Source organism: Lampetra planeri, chromosome 34 (genome assembly GCF_965212315.1).
Source record: "Lampetra planeri chromosome 34, kcLamPlan1.2.h2, whole genome shotgun sequence".
Lineage (NCBI taxonomy): Eukaryota > Metazoa > Chordata > Hyperoartia > Petromyzontiformes > Petromyzontidae > Lampetra > Lampetra planeri.
This window is the reverse complement of record NC_136140.1, coordinates 2,012,717-2,031,381: the sequence shown is the minus strand read 5'-3', so window position 1 is coordinate 2,031,381 and position 18,665 is coordinate 2,012,717. Positions and strand designations below refer to the sequence as shown.

The window sequence follows — 18,665 nt, the reverse complement described above, 5'->3', positions numbered from 1 at the left end:
AAACATCGCCACTGGGGAGACAAAGGAGGCCGGGCGTGGTGCTGGCAAATCCAAACCTCGTGTGCCGTGTCGGCCTTCATAGGTGCTACTCGCTAACAGCACTTGCCCCAACAGTCTGGTGAAGCTATACGGGGGATTTTTGTCTTTGTGTGCATGCAAAGAAAGACAAATAAAAATGTCCCCCGTATAGCCTGTAACAGACTGTTGGGGCAAGTGTTGTTAGCGAGCACCTATGAAGTCCGGCACGGCACACGATGGGGTGGGATGGCCAACACCACGCCCGGCCGCCTTTGTCTCCCCAGTGGCAATGTTTACAAATCGCACGAGGTACTAATTTTGAGGCCGAGTCGACCTAGGGGAGGCGCAGGCCCAGCTCAGATAACCGTCACTGGTGTTGGCCGTGAGCGGTAATCGAACCCGGGGACGCCAGGTTCGTAGTGCAGCGCGCTAACCGCTACACCACCGCTCCCCACTGTGTGGGTGCATGCACACGCGCAGTTGCGGTATAAAATCCCCATCCGAGGGGCCCTCACGCCCAAGGCAGTGGACGCGACACAAGCCAAGAGACCGCGCGTCAAAGGGGGCGGGGGGGGGGCTAATCGCAAGCACCCTCTGTGACGTCAAACCCGGGGGGCTCGTCGCAGCACGGCTCTCTCGCTCCGCAGCTTCCCACCGACGCTCCAAGTGACGGCAAATTCGACAATTTTGTCGGTCGTCCGATGGCTCGATTTGCCCGGAGGCCGCGTCGTTGGATCACGGCAACCCTGCCGAAGAGTCGGCGAGGGTCAATCGCAAGGTGGGGGGTGGGTCTCGTTATGCGATGGCGCCTTTGGGGCCGTCCATAAATGACGTCACGCGATTTGGACGATTTTTGACCCCCCCCCCCTCGTCACACGGCGTCACAAAAAAGCAGACCCCCCTCAAATGACGGCACAAAGCTCTGCCCCCCCACTCCACCCCAAAAAAATAAAACATGCTTCAAATCGCTTTAAACTATTGTCATTGTAGTGCGTATTTAATGTGGCGCTGCACTCTGATGTTGGAGAAAACATTTATTAAAAAGTATATTTAATTAAGTAGAACGTGTTGTCTATATTTATTTAAAGTTGCGCATTTTGATGTGATGTCACATTTCTCAACCCCCCCCCCCCCTCGTCACAAATGTCTGACCCCCCCCCCCCCCAGGTGCATTACGTCATTTATGGACCGCCCCTTAGCCCAGATTCAAGTCTGTCTCAGTCAAGACAAAGTGTCTCGTGGCCGTCTCTATGGATAGCCCCCGAGAGGTTGGAAAGAGGTTCCATATTCTCACAGTGGAGGCCAGCCTATTGACCGGGGGGATGACCCACTTTGGACATCCCACACAAGTGGTGTTCGTTTGTATTCATCTCGGAAATGCTAAGGGCTCAACTCTCAAGATACCCGAGTTCAAGTTATATGAGACATACGGTTGAATCGTACCTCAAACATACATTTTATACAGTGTACGGAATATATGTGTCAACGGCTCCCACCCATAACGCACTTGGATTTAACTTAACATGAAAATCGGTGAAGTCAAAACCAGTCCAGCATTCGCCTTGTTGGAATAAACACGACTCGGGTCAAATAACTCGGTATGTAGAATTGCCAATGGATTAAACGCAATATCGTTGTTCTCCATAATATAGTCAGTGTTGGTAAATAATATGACAAATCTAAGTCGGTCAAACCAGATCTGCATCTGCGTGTGCATGCGTGCATTTGTGGGTCGGTGCGCCTGTGTGTGCAACTGAATTGAATAGTCATCAACAGCTGCCAGTTGAAAGGAAACTTTCCCGATTACTCAATACTGACGCACAGATGACTTGATTAAATGTTTGAGGAAATTATGTTACATTTATTTAAAGCACACGTAATATTTCCGCGTAGATAATGCACAAAAACAATGTAACTTAACATCAGCTCCATTCATTAAGTGCTCTAGGCTCTGACATTGTCACACGAACTCGTATAGCAAAGTGACATTTTGTTTCAAGTCACAACACCGATTTGTGACCATTATCATAGCCGAGCTTAATCGAAAGCGTGCCACCTATGATCGACAGGGTGGCCGAAAATTCAGGACACATAGGGTTATTACATTTATTTTAACAAATCACAAAGGGTATTTATGTTTTACAAATGTTCACACCGACTCCCATTATCATGAATGCATCCATTCATTATCTTTTTAAATGAATATAGGATTTGGTTTTTAAGATTACAAGTGTAATCTTATTGATCAATTACGTTTGGTCTCAATTAATGATTCTTGGGCGAGTTTTGCAAACGACAGATTTGAGGTGACCCCAAAAATAAAAATAGATATTTATCATGATAATATATACAATATTAACTTAAAAATAAGCAATTAAAATGTGTTCGTGTCAGCGTCAAAATAAATTAAATAACCCTGTGTATCCTCACTCTTGGGCCACCGTGGAAAGTGTAAAAAGTCAATTTTGTCCCAAACTGTTGTATTACACACGTGGTTACACCGCTGTGAGATTTAATGTATTCTTTGTCTCTAATTACATAAAGCCAATTGCTCAATTGGAATAAATTTGGGGGGAAAGTGACAAAAACATTAAAATAAAACATTAACTCTTCTTGGTTCTTTCGGTAAAGTCACCTAGAAGGGAAGTAATAAAATAATAAAAATAAAACATAATAAAATAATTCTCACGACGTTTCGGCCACAACGCAAGCAGCCGTCCTCAGGTGAAGACCAGGTCTGTCGAGGAGACAGCGTCTGAATGAAACACCACCATGCTTGGTGCGTATATTTAAGCTGGGCTGGAAGGGGGGGGAAGGGCGCCTTGCATATCAAGAGGAATTTAGCATATTTATGGGAAATGCAGGTATGTGATTAGTACTACTTAACTCTTCACAAGTCCACCGCTATACTTTGGAAAGTCCAGTGGAAGTGTGTGCGTGTGCACAATCTATGGAAGGGGTTGTTTGTGACTCAATCGCCATTACTCGGTAATTATTGATATGCAAATTTATAAACTGTTATCAGAAAACTCTTCAAATGTAAATCTTATCAGGCCCCATGGTGTAAAATGCAGTTTCCAAATCACATCCACGCCACCTCTCTATTAATGTACTAAGAAGGAGGATCATTGCCTGAAACGTTGCCTATTGTACATGTTTCTTTCTCTAAGGCAATGCTATTTGATGACCGTGCCGAGTTTTGTTCGTTACTTGTGCACAAAATAATTTGCGTCATTAAACTGATGATCCATTTTCTCGACACACACACACGTGTCTGGAAGAGCAGTATCTGAACGAGCCATGGGCCTCCTCTCAATAGACTCGGCCTCACATGGGCACGTGGTGTAGTGTACAGACATCAGCACTTGAGCTAAAAATCAGCCAGGCGTGATTTGAGCCACTCTTTGCGTCAGGCCAGCTTTAATGAGTTTCCGCTAACAGCACTTTTTTTTCCAAACAGCTTATTGTGTACGCGTGTTATTATTAGACTTGGACCACAGCACAAAATAAACTGCTTATTGTGCCGACTGCCTGCTGCTCTCTTGTGTCAAGGAACACCTCACGAAGCACTGTACCACTGCTCCACCTGTGACTCGATAACAAACTGGTAAATAATTAAATTATACACAAGCTGAAAACTGCTCAGTGTGATCATCATTCATGAATACGAGCTAACAAAACAACAAAAATTGTCATTAGCCCTCAATAGATTGCGCACCCCTCAACTAAATCCAGGTCATCATTATTGCGCATTGTTATCGCTGCCTCTTGAAATCTACAGTTGAAAATGCACTTATTTTTTTATCGGTTCCGAAACGACGGTGATTGTCGACCATTCGCACGAAAACGCTGGCGGAGGCAGCACTTGACCCCAAGAGCCCGCAATCACCGCGGCATTGTAGCCTTGCCACTCGCACACACACACACAGAAATAACATCGGCGAATGCTCCCAATGACGTGGGACGCCTCCGATTGACAAGAGGTTAGAGCAGGCTGCCACGATAAGCCAGCCAGAGCGTGTGGAAGGTCAGGAGGTCAAATCCCGCCTCCGCCCGGTCATTTCTGCACGCAATTATCTAAGATTGCTGTGCGCTTTAAACAGTTGTTGAAGACACGGCGACCGTGCTTTGCCGTGCTATGCAATTGCATCATTTTCATGACCAAAACAACATCAATAACTATAATAATAATAACGATCCACTTTGCAGATACCTAATGAAGTAAAGGGCATCTTAGTACCAACCGAATTAATACCACGATATATTAATATATTTACTGTTCAGTAAACTACCCTTCTTGATAGAGCTCACGAAACAGCGCCATTGCATGACACATTAACCCACAAGAAATTTCCTGATTTAATACAGTGTTAATAATGATGGTGGATTGGTGTGTTTGGACCGTGTATAATGTAGTTTTTGTCTTTACACCTATGGCCACAGTATCTTAACTTGTATGATAACCTATACATGTGTGTACGTTGAACTTCTTTCGCACCGTACGTAGCCAACCGTGCCATATCTTTGCAACAATGAAGTGAATCTATAATTTACAGCGTGTACAATTAACACCCGTAACTTTACCGCTTTAGCTTTAATTAGTTAAACCACTGACACATCATCATCCTCACAGACCGCAACCTGTAATTAAGCACGACCAAATGGTTTACAACAAAAAAAAACTACACTAATTTCTGGTGCTCCACTTCACGTTCCTAAATTGCTTTAATCCTGACAGACCATCACTCCGATTTGCATTCTGCCGTCTGAATAATCAGAATAAGTATTGAGACTGGAGGAATCCGATGAGCTATAAAGCTCTTTTTCACAGATGTCCAGTAGGGGCACAGGGTCAGAACGCTACAACAAACAGCACAAAAACACGATAGGAGTGCAAAGTATAGGAAAGGCGAGCAAATCACAAAAAATATATACAAATGCAACGTTATCATTTTGTTTATTTCACCAGCTAAGGCCCACTTGAGCTGTATAGCTCTGTTTTTCAGAAGCGACCTGGCCACAAATGATAGCGCAACAAAGTGGCTTGTCACGTGGAAATGTACAGCAGCCAAATAACCAAAATAACCACGTGTGATCGGAACTCTTCCCGTTACGGGGATGGGATGTGGGAGGGGGTGAGAACTGGAGAGAGGGAGGGGTAGGAGGGAGGTAGGTTGGTGAGGGGAGGGAGGTAGGTGAGGGGAGGGGAGGGAGGTGAGGGGAGTAGGTGAAGGGAGGGAGGTTGGTGAGGGGAGGGGAGGTAGGTGAGGTGAGGGAGGTGAGGGGAGGGATGGTTGGTGAGGGGAGGGGAGGTAGGTGAGGTGAGGGAGGTGAGGGGAGGGATGGTTGGTGAGGGGAGGGAGGTGAGGGGAGGTGAGGTGAGGGAGGTAGGTGAGGGAATGGGAGGTAGGTAAAGGGAGAAAGTGGTGGGCTTTGCGAATCTGCGCTTCCTGCTTGCGTCTATATGGGCAGTGGCGGCAGGCCGCGCTGTGTTTATAGGGGCGCTCAGAGTTGGAGTTCGCCGTTGGGGTTTTGCACGTGAAATGAATCGGGGCGAAGCCAGGGCTCGTGTGGATCGTGCAGACCTGCCCAGACGGGACCCATCTTCCTTCCTTCGTTTGTGCCCGACCACTTCCCACGACTAAGCACGTTTGTGTTTTGTTTTATTACGCGCACTAAATTTTCTTCTGGCCAATTGTACGATCATTTTAAAAAAGGCATTTGTTTTCTAAAAATGGCTGTGAGAAGGGATATATTGTATTAGTTTTTATTGCATTGTTATGACGTACAATGCTGTAATCTAAAAGCTATTTGTATTCGACGATTCTGCCCTGGTACAATGAGCAACGGGTAGCAACAAATCCGGATTCACATTTGGAGAAACTGTTCCACACATTTGTAAATGTTAAAAGCAAGCAGCCCCTGTCATTGCTACTCGCATGACACTTACTGGTTGACAGGCAGCTCTCGAGCCCCCTCTCGAGGGTATGTTGGCCTACTCTTCCACGCTGACCGCACATCTTGGAAGAGGCGCGAGTACCCACACTTTATCCCACCATACGCGACCTGGTGCTGTACCCCCCCATCCTGCCCACACTTATGCTGCTGGGTGGCCAAAGTTGGGGGCCGGGCTTTAAGAAACTATCCCGAAGTTTCCACGGCTGCACCGAGAGTTTAAACACATTCCTGCGGAAGGAGCTGGTAGGAACGTTGGGTTGCTCGGTCAATGGCCAGGGTCAACGGCGGCGTGGTGTATTCCGCAAACATGCCCGACTGTGAGGGCGGGCACAAGCCGGCGTGAGTAGGTTAAACGTTGAGTTTTATAAGTGCACCACGGGGTGACCAGCCCCTCCCCACCCAACCCCACCCCTCCCACCCCCCACCCAGCCCCACCCTCCCCACCCAGCTCCTTTCCCCCCTCTCCTCCCCACCCAGCCCCTCCCTGCCCACCTAGCCCCTCCATGCACGACGGACGGACACAATAATCCCCTGTGGGCTGGTGTAACCAGGAGGTTCCTTCCAGTAACAGGCAACTGCTGGATGATTGTGGAAGTCCAGTGTGCAAACCATTACACCATGGCCACCTCCATGAAACAACACGCGTGTGAATCGAAATTTTATTGTCACGCGGCACACTTCGCACCTCCGATTAGCACGGCTGGCTACGTACGGCGCGAAAGGAGTTCGACGTAACAGTCAATGTGCATATTGCTAATTGTTTTCCCAAGGTTGTGTAATATATTCACTGCCCTTTTTATTGAGAAACTGTAAACGCGCACACACACACACTCGTGTGGAAACGTAAGCTCAACAAATGAAACATTCCTCATGATTATAATCCATACAATTGTTGTTGGAAACGGTTCTATTTTTATCACTCTTTTTTTATACACAGTATAGCACGAAAGTGCGTTCACTTAAGAAGCAGTGGCACATCGGTGGGCGCATAGTGCCATGACCCCATCAACCCGAGTTAAATTCCCAGCCACTGCAAACATCAGTGGCGAAATGCATCTCAAATCCCTTCACCGGCACACACGGACCAGCGTGGTGAAGTATGGTCAAGTGGCCCCCTTCACTCACCCGGAGTGGGGAGGTATTCATCACCCAGCACTGATATGACAAAGGGATGTCCGTTAATTTATTTTTATTATTATACTTACAATTAAAATTTTCATTTTTTTTTGCTTCTATATGTGCAGTATATAGCCACAATTTTATGCAGTTGCCTAGCAGAATAATATTTCAGTTCATTCAGACGCTGTCTTTCCGACATGCTTGTTCTTCACCTGAGGACGGCTGCTTGCGTTGTCGTGAGAATTGTATTTTATTATGTTTTATTTTTATTATTTTATTATTTCCCTTCTACGCGACTTTACCGAAAGAACCAAGAAGATGAATCCCTCCAGTCACGAAAGCTTTAAATCGAAATTGAAATTCCTGTTAAGGTATGCAAATATATTGAACATCTTCTGCACCATTGGGTAGCAGCTTAAGTTAGTTATGATGCCTCTAACAACCGAGGGTCTGATTCTTCCAGTCACTTAGCCAGTGCACCATTTCCATGGATAGACGTCAGGTAAGAAGACGCTGTTTCCCTGCAGTACCACGCACTGCAACGGGGTGTGTGACAACAACCCACATGAATGGGATGCAATTAGCATGAATCACGCAATATAAAATAATTATCATCATCATTTACCGTCAAGAACGTGCGTACACCGCGTACGCAGGAATCGCTGCCCACCCGAGACAAAGACACGTATCACCCTCCGCTTGCAAACCAGTGGTCGCCAGTCTGATCAATCGGCGAGTTTCTTAAATCCGCCCCTGCCTCTGTCCGCCAAGCAGCGTAAACGGCTACGTCAGGCCGCGTGTGTGTGGCGTGGTTGACGCGTGGGGTACTCCCATCTATTCAAATGTCTGTCCGGCGTTAAAAGAGTAGGGCCCAAAGAACCCTCTTAGAGCTCCAGCTACAGTGGAGGCCTGTCTGCCAGCAGTGGGATGAGCAAGCAATTGCAGGGCTGAACCTGTGGCTTTGGTGCTCATGGAGGGAACATTTTTGCATTTTTGTGGGGCATTTTTTCTCTACGACGCCTAATTTTATTTGGCTATCAAGAACAAGGCAACTTCTATGACTAATTGGGAATGGGACGCAAGCGTAGAATTGATCACCCTGTCGCTGGCCGCCTTTGGGGAGGGTGTATAGTGTGAAAGGCCGAAACACCCTAGGAACCAAAGGTTCACTACTGACGATGCGCTCCCCAAACTTCACCAGGCTCACTGTTCAGGAACTCTTGGAAGTGCTTGCACAAAGGATAGTAACATCTCATCCTGTGTGCTTGGAATCTATTTCGGTGCATAAATAGCAAAGATGTAAAATTATACGCGCTGAAAAAGTTACAATAAACCGCCTTTTGGCGGTAAATTCGGGAACCCCTACAAACGTAACAGATACGACTTGTACGAGTCGAATCTGATAAGGAAACAGGTTTAAAAACATAGCATTTGCGTGCGATTTCATAAATGTTAATGCCAACAAGGAATGTCAGTGCGTTGTGTCACACGTCCCTCTTATGGTGTACACGTGTAACTCTAGCGGCATCGATGACAATCACGAGATTGAGCACAGTACGGGAATGACTGTGCAGCCAGAATTGGTCTCGTCAGGCCACCGTGAACCTCGTCCGGTAACTTTCCCTTCCAATTCTCTTGGACTCAGCCAGCTGCCTTCACCGTTTCACCACGACAGCCCATCGTCACTTGCTTGCAAATGTGAAACAAGGACATGTCTGGTACATGTTCTTCCATTTGTGTCCATGTCGGACAGAATGATGTTGAAAATGTGTTCTTCCCTTTTTTGCACTCAAAACCGCACCCCTCTACATTTCCTCATCCTGAACAGCTTCTCATTATCGAGTTCCCAAAGTTTAAATCAAACACACGCCTCTGTGGGCGGCCCCATCAGGAAAGCATGCGGTCACACACTCACAAAAACAAAGATCTGCCGTATAGCCTTCAACTGACCGTTGGGGCAAGTGCCGTTAGCGTGCAGTTATGAAGGCCAACACGGCACACAAGGGAGTGGGTGGCGAGCGCCATGCCCGACTGCCTTTGTCTCCCGCAAACACACGCACACACGCACGCACACACGCTGCGAGCAGTAGCTGTGTAGAGACCCCCTGAGGGGGTAGGATTAGCCAACACGCAATTATTTTACTAATCTTTAATGTGGGGATGGCCAATGAGGCAACACACAGTTCAAAGGCCCTACGGGTTCCATTGGGAAGCCCACAGATATGCTAATACAAGCACGCTGCACAGAGTTTGTGGTTTCTGAGACCCATTACGAGAAGAGAGTTGGGCCGCGCAACTCCTCTGGTGCGTTTCCGTAGGCGTGCCGCGTGTTGTTTGTGGCACGTGGAGCGAAACGTCGGACGATGGCCAAACAACGTGCGATGCATCCCGAAACTGCATCGGGCAGAGGGCGATCCGAGTCCCGTTGTTTAAAACTTCAGGCACTCAGTGCCTGGCCGTCGATTAAGGATGCCATGGCCAAGCACATCCGTCACCGGCAACAGCAATGACGCCCGGCCCAGAGCTGAAACGCTGAGGAATAATAATAAACAAACGTGATGTTTCGCAAAGGTAGGCGGGGATCCAGCCACGGTGACCATCTGGCTCTGTAGCGATGGGACTTGTGGATCACGGAGAGATCGTGTGCTGTGAATTCTGGGCTGCAAATTGGCCAAAAGCTGACAGTACAGCAGGTAGGTTGCCGGTTCGTCTTGTGTGGGTCGTTGGGTGTTATACCTTCATGTGTGTGGGCATTCTCTGGGTGCTGTGGTTTGCTATCATATCAATAAATAAGTAACGGGCCAAACATCTCATGCATGTACATCTAGAAAAATGAAATCTCGAGGCACGAGATTCTCTGGATGACTAAAACATATTTCTGTGCAGTCGTATTTAAATTACAAAATGTATTGCGCTCGTTGCAAATTACATGCTTATTATTCAAATGTAACAGCTGAAACCTGCAAATCATCGTAAAAAATCTTTGTTTCAACACGTCTGTGTGTGGCACATTGATGTGGTTCATGTTTACATTCATAGCAGAACCGGCTGGCACAACCCAGAAAATCATTTTCTTTTGGTGAGTGGCCAGTTGCCAATAGACCGCAGCATGCAGCCAGCTGTCTGTAGACCATTCTCAAGCCACAGTAACCCATCTGTTATCACTTTCATATGGACAATAAGGTCACGTGCCATTTGTATACGAACATTTTATCTTAGAAGCTGAGAATGCAGTGAGCACAGAACGGTGCAAAAAACATTGCAGGGTTCCCCGATTGTTTTTATTTTGTAATCTATAACTCTGCTGATGAATCGGTTTGATTACTCGACAAATCGATTAACGTAAAAATCTATGAAAAACAAATGCCTCCGATCATTGTTTGGCTGTGTCGAGGTTGCACAGCGCTAATCAACGCGACGTTGTGTGTCAACGTGAAACTGTCGCTTCATGTCCAAACAATAAAGCAACGAGGCAGGCAATCACCTCATTTGGTGGCCCAGAGCCAATGGTGGAAGTGTAACATTCCCATGAGGAGTGTCAATAACTCTATTGGATAGTGGCTATCAACTACCCACAAAGCGGTATTCATGTTACTTAACCCAGGCGAATGATGGGCCAAACAAAACTTAATTGGAGATCCCAACTTCTAGCCTTCAAGCATAGTATCACCCAGTCAGATGATTTCGAAATGAGCACGAATGGAAAATGTGGGGTTGCCTTCCCCTTTAAATACTGTTTTGCCTATCATCGTATATGCAAACTCTACAATTGTCATAAAAATGTTTTACAGTAGTAATCCATAACCGTTAAAATGTGTCGACCAATAATGGTTGGGTCAACATGTTCCCAGGAAGGTAACTTAAAATGAATATATATAAATAAAATAAAATTGTAGACTACCCAAGATTTAATGAGTTATTGATATCCTTTAATTAACCAGGCAAGAGGTCATTAATATTTAAGATCAGTTTTCATTATTTAATTATTTCTAGCCATAATTACCCAACTCATTCTTCACACGGTCTACATTAACACCTTGTACTACACCATTGTGAATATCCAATTGCCGAACCCGCACTGCATACGCAGCTTCTGATAATTACGACCTATTTTTTTTCTATTTTAATAATTGCATCTGCAATCATCGTCCCCACCACCATATATAGCTAACACCATCCAATGAGGCCCTATTTACGGTGTTGATCTTGACCGAGACACCAATACCCTCGATTGCGATCGCCTAATCCATTCAAAGGCAGCAAAAAAAAATGTGAAGAATTCCACCAAAGCTTCCCGCACAATGCCATTCTTGCATTCGTGAATTGTGGAGAAAAGGCATCAAGTTAAAGGGAAGGAAAGAGAGAGAAAAAAAATCGGCAACTAAATAAATACATACACCCTGTGGTTTTAAAGCCCGAGGGTGTGGAGATGTGGAGATTTCCTCCTCCCATGCTGGCACTCTAAACACATTCACCGCAGGCGCAGTCTGACACGCACACCCAAGCAAGGCCCCTTCCCGCACATCGTCTTCAGCCGATGGGCAATCCACCGCTGGATGAGAGACCTCCACGAGCCTCACGGTTCCGCGCGATGACCATCCGCCGAGCATCTGCGCCACGAGCCGATTCCACGGCTCCATCTCCTCGATAAGCGTGCCCTCTGGCGCGTTACATTCCTTGGTGTCACTCGGTGACTATTCTTAACCGTGCGCCATCATCCCCCTCCAGTGACATCTCTCTCGCCCAAGTCCCCCACTGCGTTTTTAACAGCTTCAATTGTGCCTTGTAACCTGCACATGCCCTCTAATCCACGTGTGCGCCTCTTCTGTGTCTCTGCACGCTTTTGTGGTACACTTCTCAGTTTGTTGGGGGGCTTTTTTCCCCCCCCCCATGGCAATGACCACGCTTCTGAAGCGTATTCGGTGCGCAAAAGTGGTCGACACCGATTTTAATTGTTTTCGACACTTGAAAACATTTAAATGACCATTCTTTTCTATGCCTTCAAGCATCGGTAGCATTACAGAGAGTTAAATGATTGCTAATTTTAACTGTCTGAACACGAGTAGAAAAATCGACTTGTCACTAAATCAACGTGATGACGAACAGCAGTGTCTTCATCATCTTCATAATAATCGATCATCAATCATCATCACCATTATCAATCTAATTCGAATTTCTTTAGAACTGATTTTTGTGTTTAGATTGTTATCCTTCCCCCCGCACCTCCGATTTGCACGGTTGGCTACGTACAGTGCGAAAGAAGTTCAACATACACACGTGACGGGTGAATTTTAAATAGTCCGTCTCTCTACGCAACCACACATCGGACGCTGCTCATCTCCAATAGTGGTGCCGAGCCAAGAGTGAAAACTCCACATTCCTTTCCCCGAGGATCATTCTCTCTACAAAACAATCACTTTTGACCTTCCCAACAAAAAAGAGGTGTTCCCGTGTAAAGCAGGGCACTGCAGAGTTAAAGGGACAATGTAACAACACACACACAGCCCTGTTGTCGATCCTCTGCTGGATGAGGACCTCTCAATGACACGCTAGTTCGTGGGGGTTATTTGACCATACTTCACCGTGCTGGTCAGTGCGTGTTGGGTGAAGACAGGGAGCATAGAAGCACAGTACAGGACAACAGCTGATGTTGCTACCCACCGCGTTGCCCTGTGGCACTACAACATTGCGTCATGATAACGGCGTGGTGCGTGCGTGAGATGCGCAGAGGTTGCTCGAGAGCTGCCTATGACATTCACCCTTTGTGCAGAGTCTGGGTGGCTCACAGAGTGAGTCTGGGTGGCTCACAGAGTCTGGGTGGCTCACAGTGAGTCTGGTGGTGGCTCACAGAGTCTGGGTGGCTCACAGAGTGAGTCTGGTGGTGGCTCACAGAGTCTGGTGGCTCACAGAGTGAGTCTGGTAGTAGCTCACAGAGTCTGGGTGGCTCACAGAGTCTGGGTGGCTCACAGAGTCTGGGTGGCTCACAGAGTCTGGGTGGCTCACAGAGTGAGTCTGGTAGTGGCTCACAGAGTGAGTCTGGTAGTGGCTCACAGAGTCTGGTGGTGGCTCACAGAGTCTGGTGGTGGCTCACAGAGTCTGGGTGGCTCACAGAGTCTGGTGGTGGCTCACAGTCTGGTGGCTCAGAGAGAGTAGCGGCTCTCAGAGTCTGATGGCTCAGAGGCTGGTGGTGGCTCACAGAGTCCTCGTCATGTTCTCAAAGGATCCCAGGGACGTTGAACCCGAGTCCCCACCCCCCGACCAGGATTTGAACTCCCGACCTTTTCATTTGTGAAGTAAACGAGGCTGTTGGAATTATCTGCAAATAAAAAGTGCTGCAATGGGCTAACCATGCTAACATTGTAATCGAATCCTTATCATCGACATGAACTATTAGCAGGCATTATGTCGATTTGGCAATGTTCGTGGAGAATTCTGTATCATGGGGGTAGCTTAATGACCCAACAAGCCAAATGTACAAGGGTAAGGCGAGCTAATGTGCGCGCACTCTGACACTTCGATCACGCAAATGTGCCTCTTGTTAAGTCTTTGGGGTCAACATTTATTCCCTTTTTAGCCAATGCTGCCAAATAGGTTTCTTTGGAAAACATTCTTTGTTTACTTTTATTCAAGAATAATAGTAATTAATGCAATCACTCGTCGGCAGTAAAAATACCGCCAAATCGTTTTTGTTCACTAACACCAAACAAATATAAATGCTGACGTGAGTTATCATTATATTCTTCGGTAGGATATGGTATTTCTGTAGGATATGGAATTTCCACCAATGGCTCAGGGCCAACAAGAAAGATGAGCAATGTCATGGTAAATACTTTAACAAATGCCTTTAATTACAACGACCTAATTTATCTCACTATTAGACGGTGACAAATTCTGGTCAGGGGTCAAATCAGCCTACCACCATCCCTCCAGGGCCAATGAAGTTAATACAAACGTGAAGTCAACAGTGAGGACGTCTGATGGAAAATAGTCACCCCCCCCCCCCCTCAATATGAACCTGGAATTGCCACCACTGACTCAGGCCTGTTAACGGAGACTACCACTGTCCCCACTGCTCACTAGCACATTATGGGGAGCGGTGGGCACAGCTGTTGGCTTTCATTCCATGCAGTCAGTGAGCTCGGTTTGAATCCCGGCCACTGATATTTCTCAGCATCACAGATATCCTTGAGACACATGCAATGCAATCCTAGAATGCAGCTCCACGCCCATATACATTGTAGGCTCTTGCATGACTGTATACAAGACACTTCACATGTTCATTCATACATAAAGCGAATACCCGACCACTGGTAGAGTAAAAGCTCATACATGTGTCTCCACACACAGAGAAAAAAAAATAGTCAATCGGCCTACTGGCATTCCAGACCAACATATTATCCCGGCAGCATTTGTTTAAGCAAGCAAAGCAAGCCACCTTCTGGAGTCTCATAATTATCAGAGTCAGTTAGTTATGTTAAATAAATCGTGCTGGGGGGCGTCTGCGTAACACAAAAAGTAATCCGTGTAATACAAACTGCAAAGGTGTGAAGTACTGTATGTATACTGCAGCTCAAGACCGAACAAACTGAAGGGTTTTTATTTTACCAGGTAAGGCCCCACTGATCTATAGAGCTCTTTTTTCAGAAGCGACATGGCCACAAATGATAACTGAACGAAGTGGATTTTCACGTGGACATGTATATCAGACAAATACTCTAAACACACGTTTCTAAATGTGGATAGAAAAACCGGAGGACCCGGAGGAAAACAAATTCACGCGACCACGGGGAGAGAGGACACGCAAACTCCAAATATACAGCAGGCGTCAGGGTGTGGATCGAACCCACGACCTCCTGTATACCTAGGGAGGCAGTTAACGTCTCGCCAGATTGCATCATAGACAGGGTCGTTGGGGTGAGTGAGATGCCTGTCACTGGGGCGAAGATGGAGGGGTAGCGGTTAGCGCACGCGACACTATAAACTCGGCTCAATCGAGTTCGATTCCCGTTCACGGCCAACACCGGTGACGATTATTTGAACCGGTCCTCTAGGTCGACACAGTCTCAAATGACAGTACCTGGTGCGGTGTGTAATTAAACATCGCAAACAGGGAGATAAAGGCCACCCACCCCCTCGTGTACCGTTCCGGCCTGCGTAGGTGCTCGCTAACAGCACTTGCCCCAACAGTCTGTCGAAACTATACGGGGAAGGGGGTGGGGAAGAGGGGATCTTTATCTTTGGTGTGTGTGTATGGGTGGGCGGGGGAGAGGGGGTTGCCATCGTTTACCTTGAGAGCGAACTTCTCCGCCGTCTTCTTGTTGTAGCACTCCACCACCTTGCCGTTGATGCCCAGCCCGAGCACCTGCCCCGTGATCCTGAAGTCGTCCGTCACGGCGTTCTTCCTCGGCTGCAGCACGGCGCGGGTGGCAGCCCCGCACGAGGCAGGAGCCGGCAGCCCGGGGAGCGACAGTGGCACGGCGGCCAGCGGATGGGCGTTGGACAGGAGGAGCTGAGCTCCCGGCGGGAGCAGCAGCGGCAGAGGCGGCGGCTGCTGCTGCTGGTTCTGGACGGACGACTGCGTGGTGGTGCCCGCCTGGGGTTGAGGGTTCACCAGAAGATGGGCGGTGTTGGTAGTTGCGGCGGCGGTTTTCTGCGGGACGGGCTGGGATGTGGTCACCGCCTGGGTTTGCGGCAGGGGCAGATTCCCGTTGCTGTTCTTGGACGCGTCGCTGCTGTGTTTCCTCGGCACATCCTTGCTGCTGTAGCTCACCGTGCACTGCTGCTGCTGCTGGTTTCGCTGCTGCTGCTGCTGCTCCTGCAACGCCAGCGACTTATTGTTCTGGTTCGAGTTCTTCTCCTTCTGGATGAAACTGAATGGCCACATCGTCGGGCAAGGAGAAGAGGCGCCTAATAATCCCTCGCGGTCTCTCGCTCCTCACACTCAATGCGCGCCTTGCACGTGAATGGTGGTGGCGGTGGAGCCGCTTACAATCGCAATGCGGCTATTTGCGACCAGACTTACAGAGAGACACAACACACACACACACCGACAAATACACACACACCGACAAACACACACACACACACCGACAAATACACACACACACACCGAAAAAAGAAGGTTCCTCTAAACTCGATGCTGGAACAAACTCCTTGCACCCCCACGCACCCCTCTTTGGTTATTCAATCAAAGGCAGCCCCTCGCAGCATCACGCCACAGCCTCTTCTTCTTGCGCTGTGCAAACTTACACCGCCACTAGCGCCTCCCTTGGGCTGCTGCGTTGCTTCTCCCCGTCCTCCTAACAAAGGCGGAGGTCTCTGTCAGGCGAGCCGAGACGCGCGGCTTCGGGAAGACGACGAGAAAGCGGAGACGGCGAAGCAGTGCGGGATGATGATGATGGTGGTGGTGGTGGTGATGATGGTGAGACGCCGACTGTATATGGAGGTGCCTTGCCCGGTGCGTCTCGCTGTTGCTGGCAGGGAGAGAGTGCGGGCGGGCGGGTAGACCGGCCGGCGGGTGGGTGGAGGAAGGGGGGAGAGAGGGAGTGCTGTACTCACGGCTGGCTATCCGGGTTATTATTAACGGAGAGACAAGAGGGGACGCATGGGGCTTGGGGAGGCGTGGCTTTGGGCTCTCTGTGCTTGGGAGGCTGCCTGGCGGGGGGGGATGGGGATTTGGCTGGAGCCAGCCGGGAGAGGAGCGGCTTTGTGTGTGTGTGGGGTCGATGGAGCGGCTGGTGGTGGTGGTGGCGGGCTCCTGCGATGCGGTGCGGTGGGTGGATCTTCATCTGGGATTATCGTGGTCATCATCGATTACATGAACCGAGATTGATTCATTTCAGCCGGAGCTGTCCGGGGCTGAGCTACGGAAAATACAACACCCCCTCCCCCATCCTCCTTCGTTTACCCACTCCTCGTGATCACGTGGATTTGTCTCCAGCTCCTCCCGTTGTTTTCTCCCTCCACATTGACAATCGGCATGCGTTTAGAGTATTCGGCTGCTATACGTTTCCACGTGATAAGCCACTTCGTTGAGCTATCATTTGTGGCCAGGTCGCTTCTAAGAAGAGCTATACAGCTCAGTGGACCTTACCTGGTAAAATAAAAATATGAAATTTAATAGGTTAGCTTAAATATTGCGTGATAAATGAAGGCTTTCAAAATTGTTTGGATTAGCTGTCAATAGCTTATAATATGCAACTGTGTCTCGAGATGATTTACAAAGCAGTGGGACGTGCATCACATCACGAAAGAATGACACTTAAAAACACTTATTCATCCCACTTTCCCACCCCCGCACACTGAACAAGCTGAGGTATTCATCTTATAGGCAATGTGACCTCCTTCGGCTGCCATTCTATTTCCATTCTAAGTCATCATTCTTTTAGCAATGTGTCATGTCTCGAGCCCACGTGCTTTTGACCGTAGTCAATATGCATGTTCTTTACCCACGTGTTTCCTCTTTCATTTCAAGAATGCATTTCTCCATGTTTCTGTGCAACAGTAAATATGCCCTCGCAGCAAACAGCCATCATCCAGCCTCGCATTGCAACTTAAAAGTCCATCGTTAGAGAGCCAGGGATCGTTGTTGCTTTTTTGTAACCTAGGCCAGGGGTTGGCAACCAAAATAACAGGAGACATTTTTTTATTCCGTCAAAAAAATTGACAGAAAGTTTAATCGAACCGGTGACCTCTGGATTACAAGTCAAGGGTGCTAAATATCACACCAAAATCGTGTGCATCTAAATATAGAGCAGTGGAGTGGGACATTCAGGGGGCTAGGTGAGTGCGTGAGAGCATCGGAGAGATTTCACATGGTGACGTACTGGCAGAAGAACTGTTTCACGTGAACAGGCCACTCAGAGGAGATGCAAACGCCTATGAGAATGGCTGTGACGGGCAGCGAAAAGATTGTAGATCACAATTCGCGTGTCGGGGCTGCAGTGGAAATTTAACTGAGTGTGTTGCTCCTTCAAAGTAGAGTCTAGGTCCTCCTGTCGTTATTTTATAACTTTGATTTCCATCCGCACGGAATATGAAACCGTCAGACAGAGACAGCAACATGGAGGCATACCGAATAAAATGGTTAGCGCACTGCACAATGAACCCGGCAACCCGAGTCTGAATCTCGGTCACGGATAAGATCAGTGGCGAGGGATGTTACCCAACTGGAGCTGGCCTCCTCTACCGCAACGACGTCGCCTTCACCAGCCCACCCCGAACGGGGTGATGAGTTATGGTCCAACACCCGCCCCCACAACTGACATACTGACATGCCATGTCATGGGGTGGCCTTCGTTTGTATTGTGCCTTATCGCGACAATGTGCCTACGTATTTTGCACGGACACGCGCGCACAAAATATAGACTCTCGCACACAGACACGGAGACTTACACAATAAACACACGTGTCTTCACCGCTTCTGCGTTTGCCTATTGCCAATTGTGTATTCTACAGGTGATGTTAAACACATTGTCTCGAGGGCTCTCACCATGCTTTCATTGATTGAGATAATAAAGGAATCATGAACGTCACGATTATTGACGATTCATGAAATAAGTTAAACATAT

General features: G+C 47.9%; 1 protein-coding gene across 1 annotated transcript in view; it reads right to left on the bottom strand.

Annotated features, from left to right (window-relative positions):
- The window catches only part of LOC144730022 (MAP kinase-activated protein kinase 2-like), a 68,262-nt gene extending 51,062 nt beyond the window's left edge, over positions 1–17,200 (bottom strand). Inside the window, exon 1 of the mRNA XM_078610485.1 lies at positions 15,383–17,200. Coding sequence (XP_078466611.1) covers positions 15,383–15,979 — 597 coding nt within the window. The 5' untranslated portion in view covers positions 15,980–17,200. The remainder of the gene's footprint in view (positions 1–15,382) is intronic.
- Positions 17,201–18,665: the final 1,465 nt, after the last annotated feature.